Source organism: Protopterus annectens, chromosome 6.part0 (assembly GCF_019279795.1).
Source record: "Protopterus annectens isolate FY-2018-M chromosome 6.part0, PAN1.0, whole genome shotgun sequence".
NCBI lineage: Eukaryota > Metazoa > Chordata > Ceratodontiformes > Protopteridae > Protopterus > Protopterus annectens.
Genome location: NC_056737.1, coordinates 138,262,079 through 138,282,470, shown reverse-complemented (window position 1 = coordinate 138,282,470; position 20,392 = coordinate 138,262,079). Strand labels below are relative to the sequence as shown.

Genomic DNA, 20,392 nt, shown 5'->3' with positions numbered 1-20,392 from the left:
TCTAGAAAACCACCCTTGAACATAATGGGCCGGAATTATTCTTGAAAGCACTGCTTATGCAGACTATTTCTTTTTGATTTGTTTTTGGCTTTATACAGCTGACTATGAACAACTCTCACAGCCTTTCCTCACCTAACAGGTCTAAATAATACTCATTAATACTGCTGGAGTAACTCAAACCCATGTTTGGTGCCAGTGAGGAGATCAAGGCAGCTGGGGCATTGTTATTACTACTGCTGAGGATTTTTTTCTTGTTTGTACTTCCAGTCTCACCCTAACACATGCTCACACTCTCTAAGGAGGCTATTGTGTAATGGACTCTTGGCATATTGTCCATGCATTCTTGAATAGTGCAGCCAGAGTCCCTCCCTCCTTGCATACAGCTCTCCTTGCATGTTTCTGGCTTGTACCAGGGATCAGCAGTGGAGGTGTGCCTGAGAATGTGTCATATGCCCAAAGATGGGCATGTCGATCCTCTCTGCCTTTGTGTCATGAAGCAATGAGCTGCACATAAAACTATGGCCACCTTGAGCAAAGTCAGGGCTGTATTCATCTATCCTGTCCATGCATGCCTGCAGCCAATTATAGTTAATACTACATGCTGGCATGGTGTAGTACATGACATAAAGCCCATGTTTGTACACTGTAGCCTGCTGTCAGCATGACAACTAGATGTAGGCACATGAAAGGGGGCATAGCAGAGAACAGAAATGCACGTAGATGCATGTGACAAGCCAGCTCTACCGTTATAAAAGCATGAATCAAGGCCTTATGCTCACTATTGAAGTGGCGGTATGAAGATACCTAGGATTATCTGTGAGTGATGCAAACCATAATTTCACAATTTTCAGCTAGCCCTGTCATGAAAATTCTTGGAAATAATATGAATTAAAGGTCTGGGAATATACAATTTAAAATACAAGTACAAAATCAGGGAGTATATGTTTAAAAAAACACAAATGTTAAAATATAGATAACGTCAAAGGTAATACAGAGAATATAATTAAAAGTACAAGTCATAAAGTGTTTATACAAGTTTAGTGTTTGTTCTAACAATAATGTAGTGATTTGAGGTAATAGTAGATGTGATTGAGGGGAGGTTTGAAAAGACGACAGTGTAATTTAGATGGGAAGGGAGCAGGAACAATCCCAGTTTAAGGTAATGTAAGAATGGAGGAGAGATTTGAAATTAGAGTGGTTGTGAGTACAGCGAATGGAAGGGGGGGACTGAACTAGTCATCTTGACAAAGGCACCCAGGCAACCACTGAAAACCATATTGAAAGATCATGCTTGTAATGTAGAGTTACTGCCTCGGTCTCCTTACTCACCATGGCCATATAGTTATCTCTTCAGTGAAACAGCTCCTTGTAAAAGACACATGCGATGAAGGACATGCCGTTTAAAAAAAATTTTACAGTGTAAACAGTGAAATCATACCTGAGTCACTTTCCTTTGAAAAATATGCATAACATTGGCTGAAGTTTTTAACATACTAATGGGTCTGATGCCTATCTGTTCTTTTTTTTCACTTTTTTAGCTTCTGCGACATTTGAAGATTTTCAGATTAGACCACATGCATTATTTGTGCACTCATACAGAGCCCCAACATTCTGTGACCACTGCGGGGAAATGCTTTGGGGGCTTATGCGGCAAGGACTTAAATGTGAAGGTAAGTTAGCATGCCAACCTTTGTTCAGTAAACAAATAAATTAATTTCCTGCAACAGCAATAGAGGTGTTTGTTACATGAAATGGCAATATAATTTCTATGTGTGACAAATGTTATTAATTGTTTGCAACATAGTATTTACTGGTGACATCAGCACTTGGCAAGGATGAGACAAAATGTACACAGGTAAGGGAAGTTACCTCCACTTAGAGATCAGTCACCAGTGGAGTTCCTAAGGCTTCTGTTCTGGGACCTCTCCTGTTTGACATCAACTTTTCTGAAGTAAAAACTAACATCAAAGGCCTCTGGCTGACTAAGATTTCAAATGACTGCAAGCTAGGAACAGTCACTGAATCCAAATGACTCTGGTATCCTGCCAAGGAAATCTGTTTCAAATAATGGGTTCCAAAATCTTATACTGAACCTAATGCCAAAAAAATTCATTATTATATCCTTTGGGAAGTCATCTAACCCAGACAATTGCCACATTGACAATACACCCTTAAGAGTTGACCCAATTGTTTGCGAAAGTTATGTGGATAGTAACCTAAATTTTGACCAAGGATAGACTGCCTAAAGAACTTGATCTACATGGACCAACTCCAAGCCTTGTCACTATACTCGGTATCCTACAGAATGGTAATAGATGACCTGTGTCTGGCATACAAGGCATCTTCTGACCTATTACTGATGGATTTACTACACATCAGTAAGTCAAATGGCATCAGAAATACTCTTGATCTAAACCTCTTCTACAACATCAACTGAATGGTTTGGAGGTACTGGATAGGTATATCTCACCAAGGATATCACTCCCTATCCACATAAAACAAAGTTTATCTCTGTGCATATTAAACTGTAATTTATATCTATGGAAGGGTTACCCCAGGACTGTCCCCTGGACAACTAATGGTCAGAGGGATCGCCTAAATGCTTTATGCCATGCATGGGTCCCCTTAAATTATTTATAGTGTGAGCCCAGTTATTCTCATTTGTGGTAATATATATAGTTATTGACAATGGGATGGGTAAGGCCAATCTATAACCAAATGGAATGGGTTATTTCAGGCACAAAAAGAGAAATTGGCTAGGGTTAAAATGGTCCGCAAAGGCAGCTAGGCTAGTACTTATCTATGAACCTATGCAGCAGTAGTATCTGCTGTCACAATGATCAGGCATAATAAATTGCATGCACTCTGAATCAGCCAAAGCAGACTGGAAAACGTAGACTGTGCTTACAGTAGGGGATAATAAAGATTATCACATCTTGTATCACTGCAAATTAGGAGAAAGAAATGGATGACAAAATGCAGTGATGCATTTTTCAGATTAATTACTGAGTACAGAGCTGTTCTGGCAAATGTTAAGGTCTAAGTACCACACTGCCTTGCCATTATTCTATTATATTTCATTCTTTACATAAGATTTGGTTTACTGTCACTGCATTGTGCAGAAAGAAAGGACTCCATTTGAAAAAAAAAATGTGACTTTCTACTTAATGTTTATCATCACACCTTCAGCATTTAGATGTGCAGTACTTTAGGTTTTGAGACATATGTCTATACTTTGCTAATGACCATTGGGGACTTTATAAGCATAGCCATTCATCACAAATGTATCCCACACATTTTTGAGGCTTAGAGGTTATTTTAATGGGTATATGTAAGCTAGGTTATAATTTATAGACTGCCTCTATCCATTAGAGACAGTTTTTAGACCTGGGGTAAATTTCTGATTTCCCATCCACTTGTCCAGGTTACACTTGAATAGTGTTAGAGATAACTCTGTTTCTCATGGATGGGGAGCATGTTCCAGAGGAGGGAAATTCTCTGAGACACATATTTGTCCCACCAACATGTCCTATTTGTGTCACAAGCAATATATGTGTGAGACGTACATGAAGTCATACTTAAACACTGTACAGCAGATGGCAATATGAACAAGTAGAAATAGAGTTCCTTTTTCTGCCTCACTTACCTGTTCATATTGCCATCTCCTGTACAGGGTTTAGGCATGACTGCTTGCATATTTTGCACATATGTCTATATTTATACATACACTTGAAATTGAGCACAAATTTCAGTCTCAACACAAACAGGTGGAGAAGGTTACTGATTCCCCAGTCAGTTCATCCACCTATTTAGGTCACCACATGAATGGACTCAGAAATAAAATAAAAAATCCTTCATGTTGTACCATCCCTACTCATACTATAATCGAACAGCTGAACCATCACTACTCATGCTGTAATCAAACAGTTGTAAAGTTCCTACTCATACTCTAATTGAACAGCTGTACCATCCCTACTCATACTCTAATTGCACAGCTGTACCATCCCTACTCATACTCTAACTGAACAGCTGTACCATCCCTACTCATACTCTAATTGAACAGCTGTACCATCCCTACTCATACTCTAACTAAACAGCTGTACCATCCCTACTCATACTCTAACTGAACAGCTGTACCATCCCTACTCATACTCTAATTGAACAGCTGTACCATCCCTACTCATACTCTAAATGAACAGCTGTACCATCCCTACTCATACTCTAACTGAACAGCTGTACCATCCCTACTCATACTCTAATTGAACAGCTGTACCATCCCTACTCATACTCTAACTAAACAGCTGTACCATCCCTACTCATACTCTAATTGAACAGCTGTACCATCCCTACTCATACTCTAAATGAACAGCTGTACCATCCCTACTCATACTCTAACTGAACAGATGTACCATCCCTACTCATACTGTAACTGAACAGCTGTACCATCCCTACTCATACTCTAATTGAACAGCTGTACCATCCCTACTCATACTCTAACTGAACAGCTGTACCATCCCTACTCATACTCTAATTGAACAGGTATACCATCCCTACTCATACTCTAATTGAACATCTGTACCATCCCTACTCATACTCTAATTGAACAGCTGTACCATCCTTACTCATACTCTAACTGAACAGCTGCATCTTCCCTACTCATACTCTAACTGAACAGCTGTATCGTCCCTACTCATACTCTAATCAGCTAGCATAGGTTTTGGAAAACAGTTTGAATTATTTTAATGCAAAGCTTTTAAAATGTTTCTGAACAAGTCCCCACATGGGTAACCTTCAGTTTCCCCTCTTGCACAGTTCTCTCTGGTAAATGTGAGTGATCCACAGGACTCCTGCTTTTAAGCCAATTACCCGAGTCTTGGTACCAATCCACAAATCCAGTACCACAAATACTAAACCACGTATGTACACTGTCCAGACCTCTGTAGAATTCCTATCAACTTCTTCTATCTTCAATGTACCTTTCCTTTAACTAGAGCAGCTAACCATTCAGATACTCTCACCTGCAAACTCAGGCATACACACACACACACACACACACACACACACACACACACACACACACACACACACACACACACACACACACACACACACACACACACTCTATTCTATGCACCAGTACAAGCATCACTGACTAATATGCATCATGAATAGCACTAGCATTTTGACAATGAGACTTTTAAAACCTACCATCGTCCATTCATGACTTTCCTCCATATGCCCGTTCAGTGTCTAGACACACACACACACACACACACACACACACACACACACACACACACACACACACACACACACACAGACTAAATAATATATTCATTTGGTTAACTGGCTCAGTGACCTTCTACCATTAAAAAAATAAAAATATTTTATATTTTGCTTTTGTTAATCTGGAAAGTCTGACTGAGTTTTATTAAATTCCTGCTCAGTAAAAGCCTGGGGAGAAAATATCCTCAGAGTTTTAAAAATATATATCAAGATTACAAATAGAATGACACTGTGCAAACAGCATAGAGATATTTATTGAGTACATACATTTTTAAACAGTATACATAAAGTTGCAATCTTCATAACTATTTTAGCAATATCTGTATATATTTTATAAGCACATCACAATATAAATATATAGCAACATAGATGATAAAATCAGAAAGAGAAAGAGAACAGTATTGCTGGAACTGAATTCATCTCAAGTCCTGGTGAGTACCTTCACATGGTGGTCCCTGTTTTCACAAAATCTCAACAAGATATATTATGGACTGAAGTAGGTTAAATTAAAAAGACAGCTGGGTCCACAAGCCCCAAGATAAAAAACTCTGCCCATTCTTGGTATGTGTACTGCTGCCATGACTGGAAAAACGTGACACTGTAGAATCCTCAAGACATGGAAACATTCCTTCAACGATGTTTGGCCAGGCTCAGGTAGATGATGGCCCCTTTCTTTGTTGTAGAAGGAAGTACTAGCTGACAAAAAAACACAAAAATAAAAACAATTTTAACTGCAAAGCCTGTTTGCACTTGTGTCCCACCAGTAATGTGCATGCCATTAGCCGTAAAAGTTAAGTCACCTCCCTTAAAGGCCTCAGCAGCCTGAAACAACTGAATTTCCCCTTGAGTAAGAGTACATTGCCTGCATAATTAACAAGTCTAATTTCTCCTACATATAGCAGTAAAAGTGAAGTCACCTCCATTGAAGACCTCAGCAGCCTGAAACAACTGAATTTCCCCTTGAGTAAGAGTACCATGCCTGCGTGATTAGAAACTGCAATTTCTCCTGCCTAGTATGTTTCTCACTGCCATTCTACTGTGTATACAAATAATCAAGACAGCATAGTATATTTGTATTTCTAACCTGTTTAATGGCTAATTGAATAACATACTGTAAAGGCATGTATGCTACTGAGGTCCTCCCCTTTTTTCTTTATTCCATACTCAACTGCATCTTTTTTAACTGTGACTGCCTCACATACTTGGCACTAGCTCTTACTGATAATTACTAGAGCCGGGCTTTTTTTTAATTTCTTTTGTCTCCTATCTCCCTTCATATACCAACTCATTTTCTGGATTTCTCTGCTCAAATTTAAAAAGTTAAAAGGCAATACATTAGAAATTCCTTCAGGCTGTTAACATACTCATAATATATTGGCTTTGGGTGTATCTGTATTGACCTTACTTTTAGTGCAACTGATTGTTTTATTTTCCTCTTCTAGACACATGGCCTGGACTACGTGTAGGGGGCTCACTAAATTGCCAATTGCACTGCATTCTCTATTTCTTCCATTGCTTTTTTACTTTTTTACTTTTTTCTCATTCCCTTCACCCTTGGTTCTGTTTTTTTCACCCTTTTTCCTTTCCTGTCCTCTGCACTCTCATCTCGCTCCTAGCATCTGCCAATAGGAATGCTTCCTGTCCCCTCTCCCCACCCCTCCCTCTCTCTGCATCAGCCAACTGAGCTTACTTAGTCCTTCCACCTACATTGGCGCCATCTTTAATTTTATCTCCAAAGCCAATTTGCGGTGGTGTCCCACCAGTAGTGTGCATGCTATGTAAGTTAAATACTGCTTATTTTCATATATTTTAGTGCTGAAAAATGTATACTTAACTAGTTTGTTTGCTGTTGCTGAAAAGGTCTACGCAACTGATTTCTTTGCTAAATGACATGCTATTACTCCTTTATTTTACTTGGTTTGTTTTGCTAGTCTACAATACAGCTGATACAGAAAGAGTGTATCTCATGTCTGAAATCATTAGCAAGTATATGTCCGAACACTTTGTGTATAGTCTGAACGCTTAGGTTCATGTTTGTATAGTTCAATCTGCTCCTTATCTTCTTCCCTTCTGATTGCTTCAAAGAACTCATGGTTTATTCCTTTGTCTTTGTGTTCATATTGCTGACTTGCATACAACTGGATGATGTTAGTGTGATTACAAATGTTCCCTAAGCTATTGTTTAGTGCCAAACTCTACTAGCTGCTGATAAATATGTAACCAGTAAGACTTACTGATTTCTTTGCTAAATGACATGCTATTACTCCTTTATTTTACTTGGTTTGTTTTGCTAGTCTACAATACAGCTGATACAGAAAGAGTGTATCTCATGTCTGAAATCATTAGCAAGTATATGTCCGAACACTTTGTGTATAGTCTGAACGCTTAGGTTCATGTTTGTATAGTTCAATCTGCTCCTTATCTTCTTCCCTTCTGATTGCTTCAAAGAACTCATGGTTTATTCCTTTGTCTTTGTGTTCATATTGCTGACTTGCATACAACTGGATGATGTTAGTGTGATTACAAATGTTCCCTAAGCTATTGTTTAGTGCCAAACTCTACTAGCTGCTGATAAATATGTAACCAGTAAGACTTACTGACTTGTAGATTAACCTAAACAATTTTTTAATGACCAACAGTGCTAGGTGCTGTAAAGTATTTAACCAGTTAGAATTTACTGACTTACAGAAATACCTTTCATGGTTTTTAAAAGTGGTAGGATTTTACTAGCCTTTGTAGTTTTACTCTGCACAGTGCATTGTCATCCAATCTTACTCTCTCACTCATAAATTTCCCTCACATGCTGTTCTACCATTTAACTGAACTAGATAGACTTTACTAAACATACTCACAATAAATTGGCTTTTGGTATATCTGTGCTGACCTTATTTTCAGTGCAACTGATTGTTTTATTTTCTGCTTCTAGACATTAGGCATGGACCATGTTTAGGGGCCTCAACCCACACTGTTCGCCTCCACTTCGCTCTGGGCTCACTCCGCTCCCATACTCTACCCCAATTTCTGCCCACCCCTCTTTCATTTACTTTATACTCTCCGTCCACAGCTACCACCTTACCCAATATAATTAATTATCCAATCCTATCACCCCTGCCTTGCAGTATCCCTCCTATTTCCCTTTACCACTCCACTCACCTGACCTGGCTAAGCAGGTCGGCATAATTAACTATCTCCAAACACTCCTTCATATTCCATCCTACAATTAAAGATAAATTCAGTAACTATTATTCTATCTCAAATTAATATAATGCTACACTTCAAAACTCTATCTCATACTGTGGCTTTTCTCTACATCTTACCCACTTTACTTCTCTACCTTTAATTCCTAACTTGCTGCCATACACAACTCCTTCATTTCCAACCGCTGACTACCACTACACGTTTTTATTACAAAAGGAACTCTCCTTCACCTACACTATCTTCCCATCTCTTAAGCACAAAGTCTTTACATATAAATCCATATGCCCTAAACCAAAGTTCAAAATTTTATGTCACTATCACTACCTTTCAAAACCACCCCCACTCTCAAACACACTTTTACTTGACAGAGACATCCACCCCAATTCAGGTCTCCCCTCTGCAATAAATTGTTCCACCAACCTGTCTGCCAGCAGCTATAACTGTCATCCTTGCCCCCCCAATACCAAACACCTTGCTATATACTCAGTTAATATACAAAGCCTACCTAACAAAATTTCAGAGCTACATTCCTGGATAATCCTTCACTCCCCACACATCCTAACCCTATCCCAAACGTGTTTATAACCCATATCACCAACACTGAAATCTTGACCCCGCCCACTACAAAGTCATCAGAAAAGGTGGTGGAGTTGCAATCATGTACTCAGAGTATCTCAATTTATCCCCCTACCCATAATCCACCCAAATTTCCACCCAGCTGGATTACTTATCTTAAACTGCCACCTTAACCCCCCCCCAAAAAAAAAAAAAAACAAAAAGCCATTGCTGCTGCTGTCTGTATCCCACCAAGAAGTAACATTCTTGTCCTAGAATCCATCAGGTTATGGATGTCACTCCATATTCCATATGAAGCCATCCTGTAGGAGACATTAATATTGACTGGCTAAAATTATCTACTTCCAACCTTTCTCTCAATATCAACCTTTATGGCTTTCATCAACTAATTACTACACCCATTTGCTTCAACAAAAATAATAACAATAGCTCCACCTTGGATTGGATTCTAACAGCTGACCGTAACCTCTGTCAAAACCCTACTACCCTTCCAGACACCCTAAGCAACCATGTTCCTGTCCGAGTACCTATTCAGGTACCTAAGCTCCATCTGTACGGAGAATATTGCAACCTCTCCTCTTTTAATAATGATACCTTCAACAACATCCTCAATTTCATAAATTGGTCCATTCTGAAATAATACTCTGTCCATGTCCATGTGGGTGTGAATGACCTGAGACGCATCTCCCTGGACTACATGAAAAGAGATATAGAAGAGCTCTCAGATTATGTGGCCCAAGCAGGTATGACTCTAGCCCTGAGCAGCATCCTACTGTCACCAGAATTATATTGCAGTACAAGCAGAAAATGATTGACTTCAACAATTGGCTAAGTTTCTAGTGTCATTCTAAGGGGATCCATTATCTGTCTGCTTGGGATGACATGACTGACAGACCTCGATGCTTTGCCAGAGATGGCCTGCATCTGTCATCCCTGGGTTTCTTGATACTGGCTAAGGCTCTTGCCACCCCTATATTGCCTTTTTAGGTGATGTTCCAAAGACCAAATTACCACCTTAACAGCTATAAATAAATTCATTCTGAGGGTCATGCTGCTCAGTGCTAGAAGTTTAAATCTCAAGATACACTTGTTCAAAGCACTCTTCAAAATAGAGACATCAACATTTGTGCTGTAATGGAGACCTGGTTTAAAGCAGCAGAAAGCACTCCTGCACTACCAATCTCATTCCACACCTTTCGGCCCCAGAACCTGGACTGAAGCTCCAAAGGTGGTGGTATCTCCATATTCATAAAGGATATGCACACCTCCAGACTAGTAGCCCAGCATAACGCATCTGAGATACTTCAGGTACAACTAACATTGGGTAAGATGACGATTCAGGTTGTAGCCTGCTATAGGTCCCCAACCATGTCTTAAGACTCTCACTCCACATTCCTAAGCACCCTGGAAAGTATTAGGGGCCAACCCAACACTCTCATACTAGGTGACTTCAACTACTCCTCCATCAACTGGGAAAACCACTCATGCACCAATACACTGGCCCAATGCCATTATCAATTCCATTGCCCTGGATCAGCTCATTCTTACCCCCACTAGAGGAAGCAACATCCTTGATTTGGTTATTAAAAAAAAAAAAACAAAACAGTGTAAGAAACTTCTCTGTGTGGAAGATTTTCAGTCCATATATTTCTAGTTAATCACTGTATATTAATCAGATCAGACAATAGTAGTAGAAGTAGCAAACGTAAACTCGTCAAGTCAAAAAGTAATAATAGAAAATATATAATTCTACAACATTACTAAGTATTCGAAAGTAATCCAAGCAAGGCAGGCCATCTGTTTCCAGTCGAAAATCCTTTATTAAGTACACAGACAAGTGATCCAAGTAAAACAAAAATAGAGTAATAATTTCCTCACAAGCTTTCTAAATATATATATATACTTTTTATCAGGCATGGGAGTGGTTTATTGTGCTGTAAAACAAAGTGTTATTGGTGCACATGTTAAATTCACATCCCTTCCCCCATCAGTGTGACATTCGAGCTGGTCCTGCCCTACCTAGTAGCTGTCATAATAATATGTAGCCCTAATGTATTTTAATGGTCCATTTTTAATAACCAAGTCAAGAGGTCACTCAGTGGAAGTTCTAGCTTTGCTGGAGTTTTCATTTTGTTTTTACTGATTGGTTTTACAGTGACCTTCTTACTTATTGTTTTAGTTTGTTGTTTGGGATATTTTTGCAGTGACCCTAATGATAGTGGACGTCAGCTGGGTATAATAGCCTTGTGTTTCTAATGCTTAGTCAAGCACTCTGCTTGTGCTATGCTGATAAGGTCAGAACAAGGCCGAAATATGCATCTTTACAACTAGTGGTGTTTGGCTTTATTGGCCAGAAATTCTCCAGTAAAATGATGAAACAAGTCATGGGCATTCAGAATTGTCAATTAGCTGAAACACCTGATGTTCATAAGGATCATTTGCATATATCCCATGTGCCTCTGATACAAGAGGTTTGGGAGGTCACTAAGTGGAAGTTCTAGTTTTGCTGGAGTTTTTATTTTGTTTTTAATGATTGGTGTTTCAGTGACCTTCTTACTTATTGTTTTAGTTTGTTGTTTGGGATATTTTTGCAGTGACCCTAATGATAATATAACAGCCCTGTTTTTCTAATGCTTAGTCAAATACTCTGCTTGTGCTGTGGTGATGAGGTCATAGCAAGGCCGGAATATGCATATCCACAGCTAATGAGGTTTGGCTTTATTGGCCTGAAATTGTCCAGTAAAATGATGAAACAAGTCATGGACATTCAATATTGCCAATTAGCTGAAACACCTGATGTTCATAATGATCATATGTATATATCCCATGTGCCTCTGATACAAAACGTTTAGGTGGTCACTCAGTGGAAGTTCTAGCTTTGCTGGAGTTTTCATTTTGTTTTTACTGATTGGTTTTCAGTGACCTTCTTACTTATTGTTTTATATCTTCTCTCTGGAAATTCTGGACTTCTTGCATAACAGTAATAATACATAATTCCTTCCTTATTCAAAAAAGTCCACTATCATCTTTATAGCCTGTCAGTTTATTCATTTGTCATTTGTTAACCGGGTTAGTCCAAATGAGCCAATGGCCCATTTTTCAGTGGAGACCCGAGGAGAAAAGCATCAACTTACAATACAATACAGTTAATGAAACATTACAAAAGAAATTATATACATTATAGGAAATACACATTTTGGACAGTGTAGCATGAAAAATAAATTACATGCTTAGAAAAAAGTTTTGTTGTAATTACAGGTGGAGCTACAAGTGAGTATACACAATTGAGGTTACACATTTGACTTGTTTGGTAGAAGATGTATGTAGGTGAGAAGCAAATATAATTGCTATTACTGCTGTCTTCAGAGTGCAAGAAATTATTGGAAGAAGTAGATTGAGAGTCATATGTTTCAGAAAGGAGTCAATGAAGACAGCTTAGGTAGTAATATGAGAGATAGCAAAGAGGTATAAGTGGAGGGAGTTAGGTGGGAGGTTAAGTAGAACCTTGGCAATGGCAGGTGCTGACATTTAGAAGGAAATTCCTGAGTTTAGATTTAAAGAGATTTCTGCTAGTAATGGTTCTGATGTTAGGTGGGAGCTTGTTCCAAGGCTGGGATACATTGCTTTTGAAAAGAAGTTTGCCAATATTTTTGTTGGGTTTGTAGGTGTCAAGTAGGTGCTGGTCTGAGCTGCAGAGAGTACAGGAGGGGGTGTAAAGGGATATTAGGGAGGAGAGATAGAGGCAGGCTAAGGGTTTGGAAAACAAAGACTGTGTGAGTTGCAACTGGGAGAGAAGCAGGTGTTGGGTGATATCCAGCCAGTGAAGTTGTTTTAAAGTAAGCCAGTGATGTAATTTGTAGGGTTGGTTAATGGCAAATCTTGTAAACTTTAATAGGTTTGACAGAATTTAGCTAGAAGGGCATATTGTAGATGAGTAAAGATAGGAGAGGCATAGAAGCGTATAGTAGACAACGAAGGAGGAAGGCTTGAACTAGAGTTTGTTTGGAGTCAGGGCTTAGGTATTTTCTGATTTGTCTTTTTGATAAAATGTTGTAAATGGGTATGAAATTTCAATTGGTCATCAATTATAATGAGGAGCTTTGTATGTGGGCCAGCTTGAATAATGGTGTTGTCAAGAGAAGAAATAGTGTAGGTGGTTTAAAAGTGAGAGAGGGATTTGGAAAGAAAGAGTAGAAGTCTGGTTTTCTTGGGGTTAAGTATCAGTTGGTTGTCGGTTAGCCATTTTTCTATGGATAAAAAAAGTACCTTGAGTGATAGAGAGGAGGCTGGAAATGTTAGAACAGCAGATAAGAGTGGAGTCGTCTGCGTATTATATCAGGGTGGAGGCTGTACAGGAAGTGTGTAGTTGGTTGGTAAAAACACAAAAGAGTAGCTGGGCCAAGAATGGAGCCTTGAGAGACCCCATCATGAATGGGTAAGAAATGGTAGTGGGTGCAGTGCCATCTTATCGACTCTTGTCTATTAGTGAGATAGCTAGAGAACCATTTAATAGCAGAGGGGGATAGGTTGAGATCAGTTAGTTTAGCAAGATGTTTAGAATAACATATAGTATCAAAAGTTTTTGAGAGGTCAAGAAAGAGGCAAGAAGCAACTAGATTTTTGTCTCTGGCCTCAGCAACAGTATGCGTAATGGACAGAAGAGCAGTGGCTGTACTATGATGGGGTATGAATCCATGTTGAGTAGGGGTTAGGAGGTTTTCTTCTATTATGTATTTAAGTAGCTGTTTGTGTATGCATTTTTCAAGGAGTTGAGATCGTGGAGAAAGGATGGCAATAGGTCTGTGGTTGGATGGTTCATTGCTATTGCCTCCTTTGTGTAATGGAACGATGTAAAAATATTTCCCTATGTCTGAGACAGTGGATTTCTGTTTAGATCTATTAATCAAAATGGAAACAGAGTAGGCTAATGAGTGAGCAGCAAATTTAAGAAAGACAGGAGGAAGGTTGTCAGAGGAGGGGGAGCATGGTTTTAATTTAAGCAGAAGAGATTTTCTGTAAGAATTTTTCATGTAAAAGAGGTTTTGCTGGTGGTACTGGGAGTGATATGTGTGAGATTATAATTTTGACCATTTTGGGTTAGTTTGTGGATAGATTCTATGAAATAAGAAGAGTGACAGTTTCGAGAGGGGTTTTATTGGGGTAGAGGTTGGGGGTGGTAGAGTTATCTGGGTGTAGGATTTTATTAATAGAGTGCCAGAATTTTTTAGGGTTAGAGCTGGGTCAGACATGGCTTTATAAGTTAAGCAGAGATAACCTCTTAGTAGACAATATGAGACAGAGAATAGCTGGAGTTTTTTGAGTCTGTCCATGTAGGACATGTGTTTAAATCCTAGTAACCTCTCCGTGAGGTACTTTTGTGGCCTTTCCAGCTGTTTTAAGTGTGAAAATAAAAAAGAACAAAAACCTAGAGATTTTTGAAAGGTATAAAAAAGAAATATGGCTACTAAAGAAAAAGAGATCTGAAATGGTATAATATTTATGGAGAGGATAAAGCAAAAACTAATCAGTGCAAAAAAGGCAGCTCCAAAGGTATTTGAAGAGAAATACAGGCAAGGACACCCAGATGTGGTTAATTTCTCAATATTAAAATTAAGATCAGAAAGGGGGAATGTAGAACAGAAGGTTAGTGAAGTAGATATTAAACAAATAGAAGCTGAAGTTATGGAATACTTGCAAAGCGAAGAATTTAGTGTAGAAAGTCTAACACAGGTTATATCACAGCAATGAGTCCCCAAATTAAGGTAAGACAGGTAGAGTGGGAGACATAGTGGAAAGTGCATCGGACATGGATATCCTTCAGAAGGGACTCACGGAAACAGATAGCTGGTGCCAGAGCCATGGCCTGAAGTTAAACGCCAAAAAATGTATAGTCATACCCTTCGGGAAAAACAAGGTAACCCCAAGCTACCATATAGGTGGCAATCCACTAAGCACAGAAGAGTTTATCAGGGACCTGGGGACCCAGGTTGACAGTGGCCTTTCTTTTGACACTCACGTTGCTAAAGTGGTTAGAAAGACCTTCTACATTGCCCACCTGATCATGAAGGGATTCACATCCAGATCTAATGAGGTCATTGTTCCCCTGTACTCTTCACTTATCAGACCAATGATCGAGTACAATGCCCCATTCGGGATGTATCTCGCCCGACATCTGCAGCAATTGGAGAGACCCCAAAAGTTTCTCACCAAAAGGATAAAGGGACTCCAAAATCTGTCATATGCTGCCAGATTGAAGAAACTCCAGCTCTATTCAGTCGCATACCGTCTGCTCAGAGGTGACATGTGCCTGACATACAAGGCCATGTCCAACCCGGAATTAATGGACATGCTCCACCTCAAAAAATCCAAATCCACCAAAACCCCTAGAGCAAGCGACTTAAACCTTAGCATGGATATAAATAGGACGTGCTGGAGGGATAGATTTATCACTCAGAGACTCCCTATGTTGTGGAATAGAGTCCCGGTCCATGTGAGGCAGAGCACCTCGCTGGCTCTGTTCAAGAGAAATCTTGACCTGTGGATGGGAGATCGTAGGTTTACCCCAGGAATCATCTCTGTGTCACTGCTGGACAGAGGCACAACAAACTAATGGGTACAGTATTTTTTCATATAAGGAGTGGCGTAAGCCACAAAAATTCGGGCTATATCTTATTTACAAAGTGACATAATGAGCAAGTCAGCTGCAGGGCAGATTCTTTCCAATTTTGTGGTGTAGCAGGGAGAGAACAAAAACAGAATACCATGTATAAACTATGTGTTTTTAAAGAAAGGTATGACAGTTCTCTTAGAGACATTATTTTGATAGTTAGAATTTAGAGCCCCGGTCTATAGAAAAAGAGAGAGAACAAGATAGAAGATGTTATGGTTTTATCTGAGGAGCCCAAAAGAGTATCAGTGAAAATGAGAGAGAGAGAGAAAATAAGGAGTGGAGGAAAGGAAGTAGGTAGCAGAGTACGAGAACTCTAGCCTTTAACACTATCCTGTGGGAGTGCAGAAAGAGAGCCATTTGGCAAGCAGGTGAGATGTCAATTGTTTTGGAAAAGCTTAGCTCTTGGCTTGATTTTATTGTTAATTGAATGTGGTTCCAGGCTTTGACACAATTTTTTTTATAAGAAGTATCTTTATTAAATTATCAGTTATGAAATAGACAATCATACATTTATATAAATAAAAAACCATGTTGACACAGTCTTAGTTGCAAGTATTGTATTTCACAGACTGTACATACATAATATTAGTTGCAAACATTATACATCACTTATAATCTACCCAATCATTGTAGGTCAAACATTACATGGCTCATTCAAATCCTGCCTTCTGTTAAATTCATTCCTCCCCTGTATGTATTGTTCCCACAATTCCCATTTTTTCCTATGTAATTTGCTCCTACCCTTTTCTAAAGATCCCAGTTATGTTTGTTTTATTTCTGTTACAATATTCACTACTTCTAGTACAGTTGGTTTAGACTTTGAGGGAGTCTCCTGCACTATTGTATGCTTTGGTGATAGTGAGAAGTGATTTATCTCTGGAATATAAAGCCCTGTTTTGGGAGTATGGTCGAGTGGTGTGTAGAGATGGGCAATGTTGTGGCTAATGGGGAAGTCTTTGTACTGTTGTGAATTGGATGTAAGTTAAGTAGTGTGGGAGCTCTAATCAGGTTAAGAGCCAGGTGGTGTTGTCCTCTGAAGTACATATTGTTGGCAGTTTTTGAAACTTCAAATGTAAAAATAGTGACTATACATTTTCTGTCTGTGTCAGTGAGTTATGGTTTAGATCTGTATATGGATCTAAGTATTTATATTTTTTTACAACTTCTGATACATGGAGGTCTAGTTTTAGATGTTCGTCTATAATGATACCTAGTAGTTTTGCCTGAATTACCTGTTCAGTCCTGATGTTGCTGGCAGAGACCTTCTGTGTAGACGGTTGTTTGGCAGTAAAGAGTATTAGATTGTTTTGGTGGGATTTATTAGAAGGTGTGAGTTACATAACCATGAGTTAACAGAGCAGAATGATTCTTGTTTGGTGTCTTGTTGTTTTATTGTTTCAGCAGAACAGACCAGTGTAGAATCAATCTAATGTATTACCATAACTCACAAATCAGTCAGAGTAGGAGCTCCATCTAGTGACATGTGAGTACTTCAGTCTGGTTCTGTTCACATCTTATCATATAGCTCACTAACTGATTGGTCAGTCATTAACTGATGTCAGATGTCTGTGAACTGCCAAAAGAATGGATGGAAAAATACAGCGTGGATGTAGAATATGTGTGCAACAAGAAGTATCTGCTGGTATCTTGTATGCATTTTAGATACAGTTAAACATGCACAATCACTGAACTTAGTTATCATGTATCTTTAACTGCTCATCTGTGCAAGAAGAGCTAAAGGCTGTGGGTATGATAGGGATGCTTTTATTACAAGACTAGCTCTATAACCATGAGCCAGATAAATGTAAGAATGGCATTACAGGCATGAAAGAGTTAAAGGGGGAGCACCCAGTACTATGCTGTATTGTCTATACTCACTCTAAATTTCCCAAAAGCTGCTATATCTATTAGGTACTCCCTGACTAACCATGAATTCAACTCGTGGTGCCAGAAGTACCCTGTTACCGTCTGGCTTGGCTTAATGCTGTGTAATTACATGGAGGATCCACCATATATGGTTTACTATCACAATATTAAAGCCAACAGTCTTGAAAATCATATTCCTGAGGTCATCATATTGAAAGACAAAAATGCTGAAGACCACAATATTGAACTAAGGATTTACCTAGCCCCATCCCTTGCAGGACTTATGTTAGCACTCATTCCTGAGATCAAGGTGGTATGATGATTCGGTCTTCAAGAATTTTAGTCTTTTGATATTATAGTCTCATGATTATGATTTTCAAAACTGAGGGGCTTAAATTGTGATAGTAAACACACACACACACACACACACACACACACACACACACACACACACACACACACACATGCACACAAACACATATAAAAAAAATATATATATATATATATATATATATATATATATATATATATATATATACACACTTTGGTCAACAAGTCAGATGATCAACAGGTCTGCTCGATTGACAATTTGCAGGTATGCCCTTCTCCCAGGGATTGTGTGATCTCAACGTTAGTGTATATAATTAGCAAAGGGTGTGGGGGGGCAGAATCCCCTGCATTTGAGGTTGCAGTGAGGCTTGCCTCCTGCAAAAAACATTGTTTTTTGCTTTTTTTCTGAGTTTAAAATTCCATGCATCTTGTGTTTCCATGTTTGCATTGTCCACCTTTTGTGGTCGACATTATTGATGTTGATGTTAGGGTGTTTCAATATTTACTACACACGGGGGAAGGGATATTGTCCCAAAAGCTTTGTGACCTTATTTTTGTTGGATTAAAGTTATTTTTATTCATATAACTAGCCTTGTAAGTCTGCTTTTTTTAAAGATGTTTCAGTATTTGTCAGTATAACAATATATATCTATACACAACCCCTTTTCCCATTTTTGCAAATGGCGTCGGGGTGTCACTTCAACAGTGACAATCATCTAGAGCCATGCCTTACACTGCTGAGTGGCTTGCCCTCCCATGGTAGTTCTTCCACAACACATTTGTACATACACTCACACCTGTGGCCAATTTAGAGTGCCCAATCTACCTACCACATGTCTTTGAAGTGTGGGAGGAAACCAGAGAACCTGGAGGAAACCCATGTGAACACAATGAAGATGTGCAAACTCCACACAGAAGGCACCCCAGCTGAGAATCAAACTGGTCAAACTCTTGCTGTGAGGCGATGATGCTACATGAATACATTAAAATATGAACTGTAGTTCTTAACCTCATATCCTCTCATCGCCAGAATCAGGTAGAACCAAAAATAACCAGGGATAGATATAAAGCCCCAAATCAGGAATAATTTTTAAATATTACAACTATTGATCTTGATGTGTCTAATGAGCCACATGCCAAAGGGTGAATTATATTCTATAACAGGTCTAATCAGGGCAGAGTACATGGGAAATATCTTCCTTGGCTTCAGATGAGATGGCCTTTCTGATTAATTGTAAAAGCTTTCTATATCTTAAAATTAATCACAAAGGGCATCTCATCTAAAACCATGGAATTACTGCTCCCTGTACTGGGCATATTATACAACATAATGCATCATTTGGCTAGAGGCGCTGGAAGCTGTTGAATACTTGGGGGTAGAGGTTGAGAGGGGCACTTATTGATCTAAAAAGGGCAATTTTTTAGAACTATTTACTACCACAACATAGCTTCATCTGGAGGACATTTTAAGCTTAACCAATTTCCCTTTTGTTGCTTGAATTAACATTTCCTGATTTGTTTTACCTGTCCCATGGCTGATAATTGTATATTAGCCCTAGTGAGAATAAATGTGATCATACTATAGATAATTTGAGGGGACCCATGTAAGGGGTTCAGCATTTAGGAACTTCCTGTATCCCTTAGTGGCACGCGGGGTAGTCCTGGAGTGCAGCTTCTACTACCCATCCTTAGATCCAAGTTGCATTTGAATATGGACAGGGATGAGCTTTGTTTTACTTGAATGGATAGTATGTTCTGGAATAGTGGTAGCCTCTGTGATATATATCCATCTCTCCACAACATTAATTTTAGATACCTGGACTGAGTATTTCTGATGTCATTTGACTTGCTGATGTTCAGTAGGTCCATCTGTATTAGGTTGGAGGATGCCTTGTATGCCAGACACGTCACCTCTAAGCACTCTGTAGGATACTGAGTACAGTAATAAATCTTTGAGGTGGTCCATGTAAGACCTGTTGTTTAGGACTTGTATCCTTTTAGCAAGGTATCTCTGAGGGTATTCTAATTGTTGCATGGATCTGGACAGATACATGCCAAAGTGGGCATTATAAAAAATGATTGACCTAATGAGGGCTTTGTAAAGGGGGACAATAACATCTCTAGATCTAGTCACAATCAATTTGTTTATAAGCTGTGAAATATAGAAAGACATTCTTATGACTCTGGGCACATGTTGGTCAGAAGTTAGGTCACTGTACACACAAGTTCCCAAATGCCAAACAACTGTGCCAGTTCTCAGGGGGCATTGTCAATTTGGCAGTTCTCTGGATTAGATGACTTCCCAATGGATACGATAATGTATTTCTTGGAGTTTAGTTTTAATTCATGATTCTGGCACCAGTTATTGTTTGGGACAAACCTTCCTGCATGATGGTTAAGTCATTTGGGGATTCAATAACTGCTCCTAGTTTGCAGACATCTCAAATGTAGTCAGCCAAAGCCCTT

At 39.0% G+C, this 20,392-nt stretch overlaps 1 protein-coding gene across 1 annotated transcript in view; it reads left to right on the top strand.

Moving 5' to 3' along the window:
• PRKD1 (protein kinase D1) overlaps window positions 1-20,392 on the top strand; it is a 1,412,470-nt gene that overhangs the window by 458,131 nt on the left and 933,947 nt on the right. Inside the window, exon 4 of the mRNA XM_044073466.1 lies at window positions 1,539-1,670. Within this exon, the coding sequence (XP_043929401.1) occupies window positions 1,539-1,670 (132 nt within the window). The remainder of the gene's footprint in view (window positions 1-1,538; window positions 1,671-20,392) is intronic.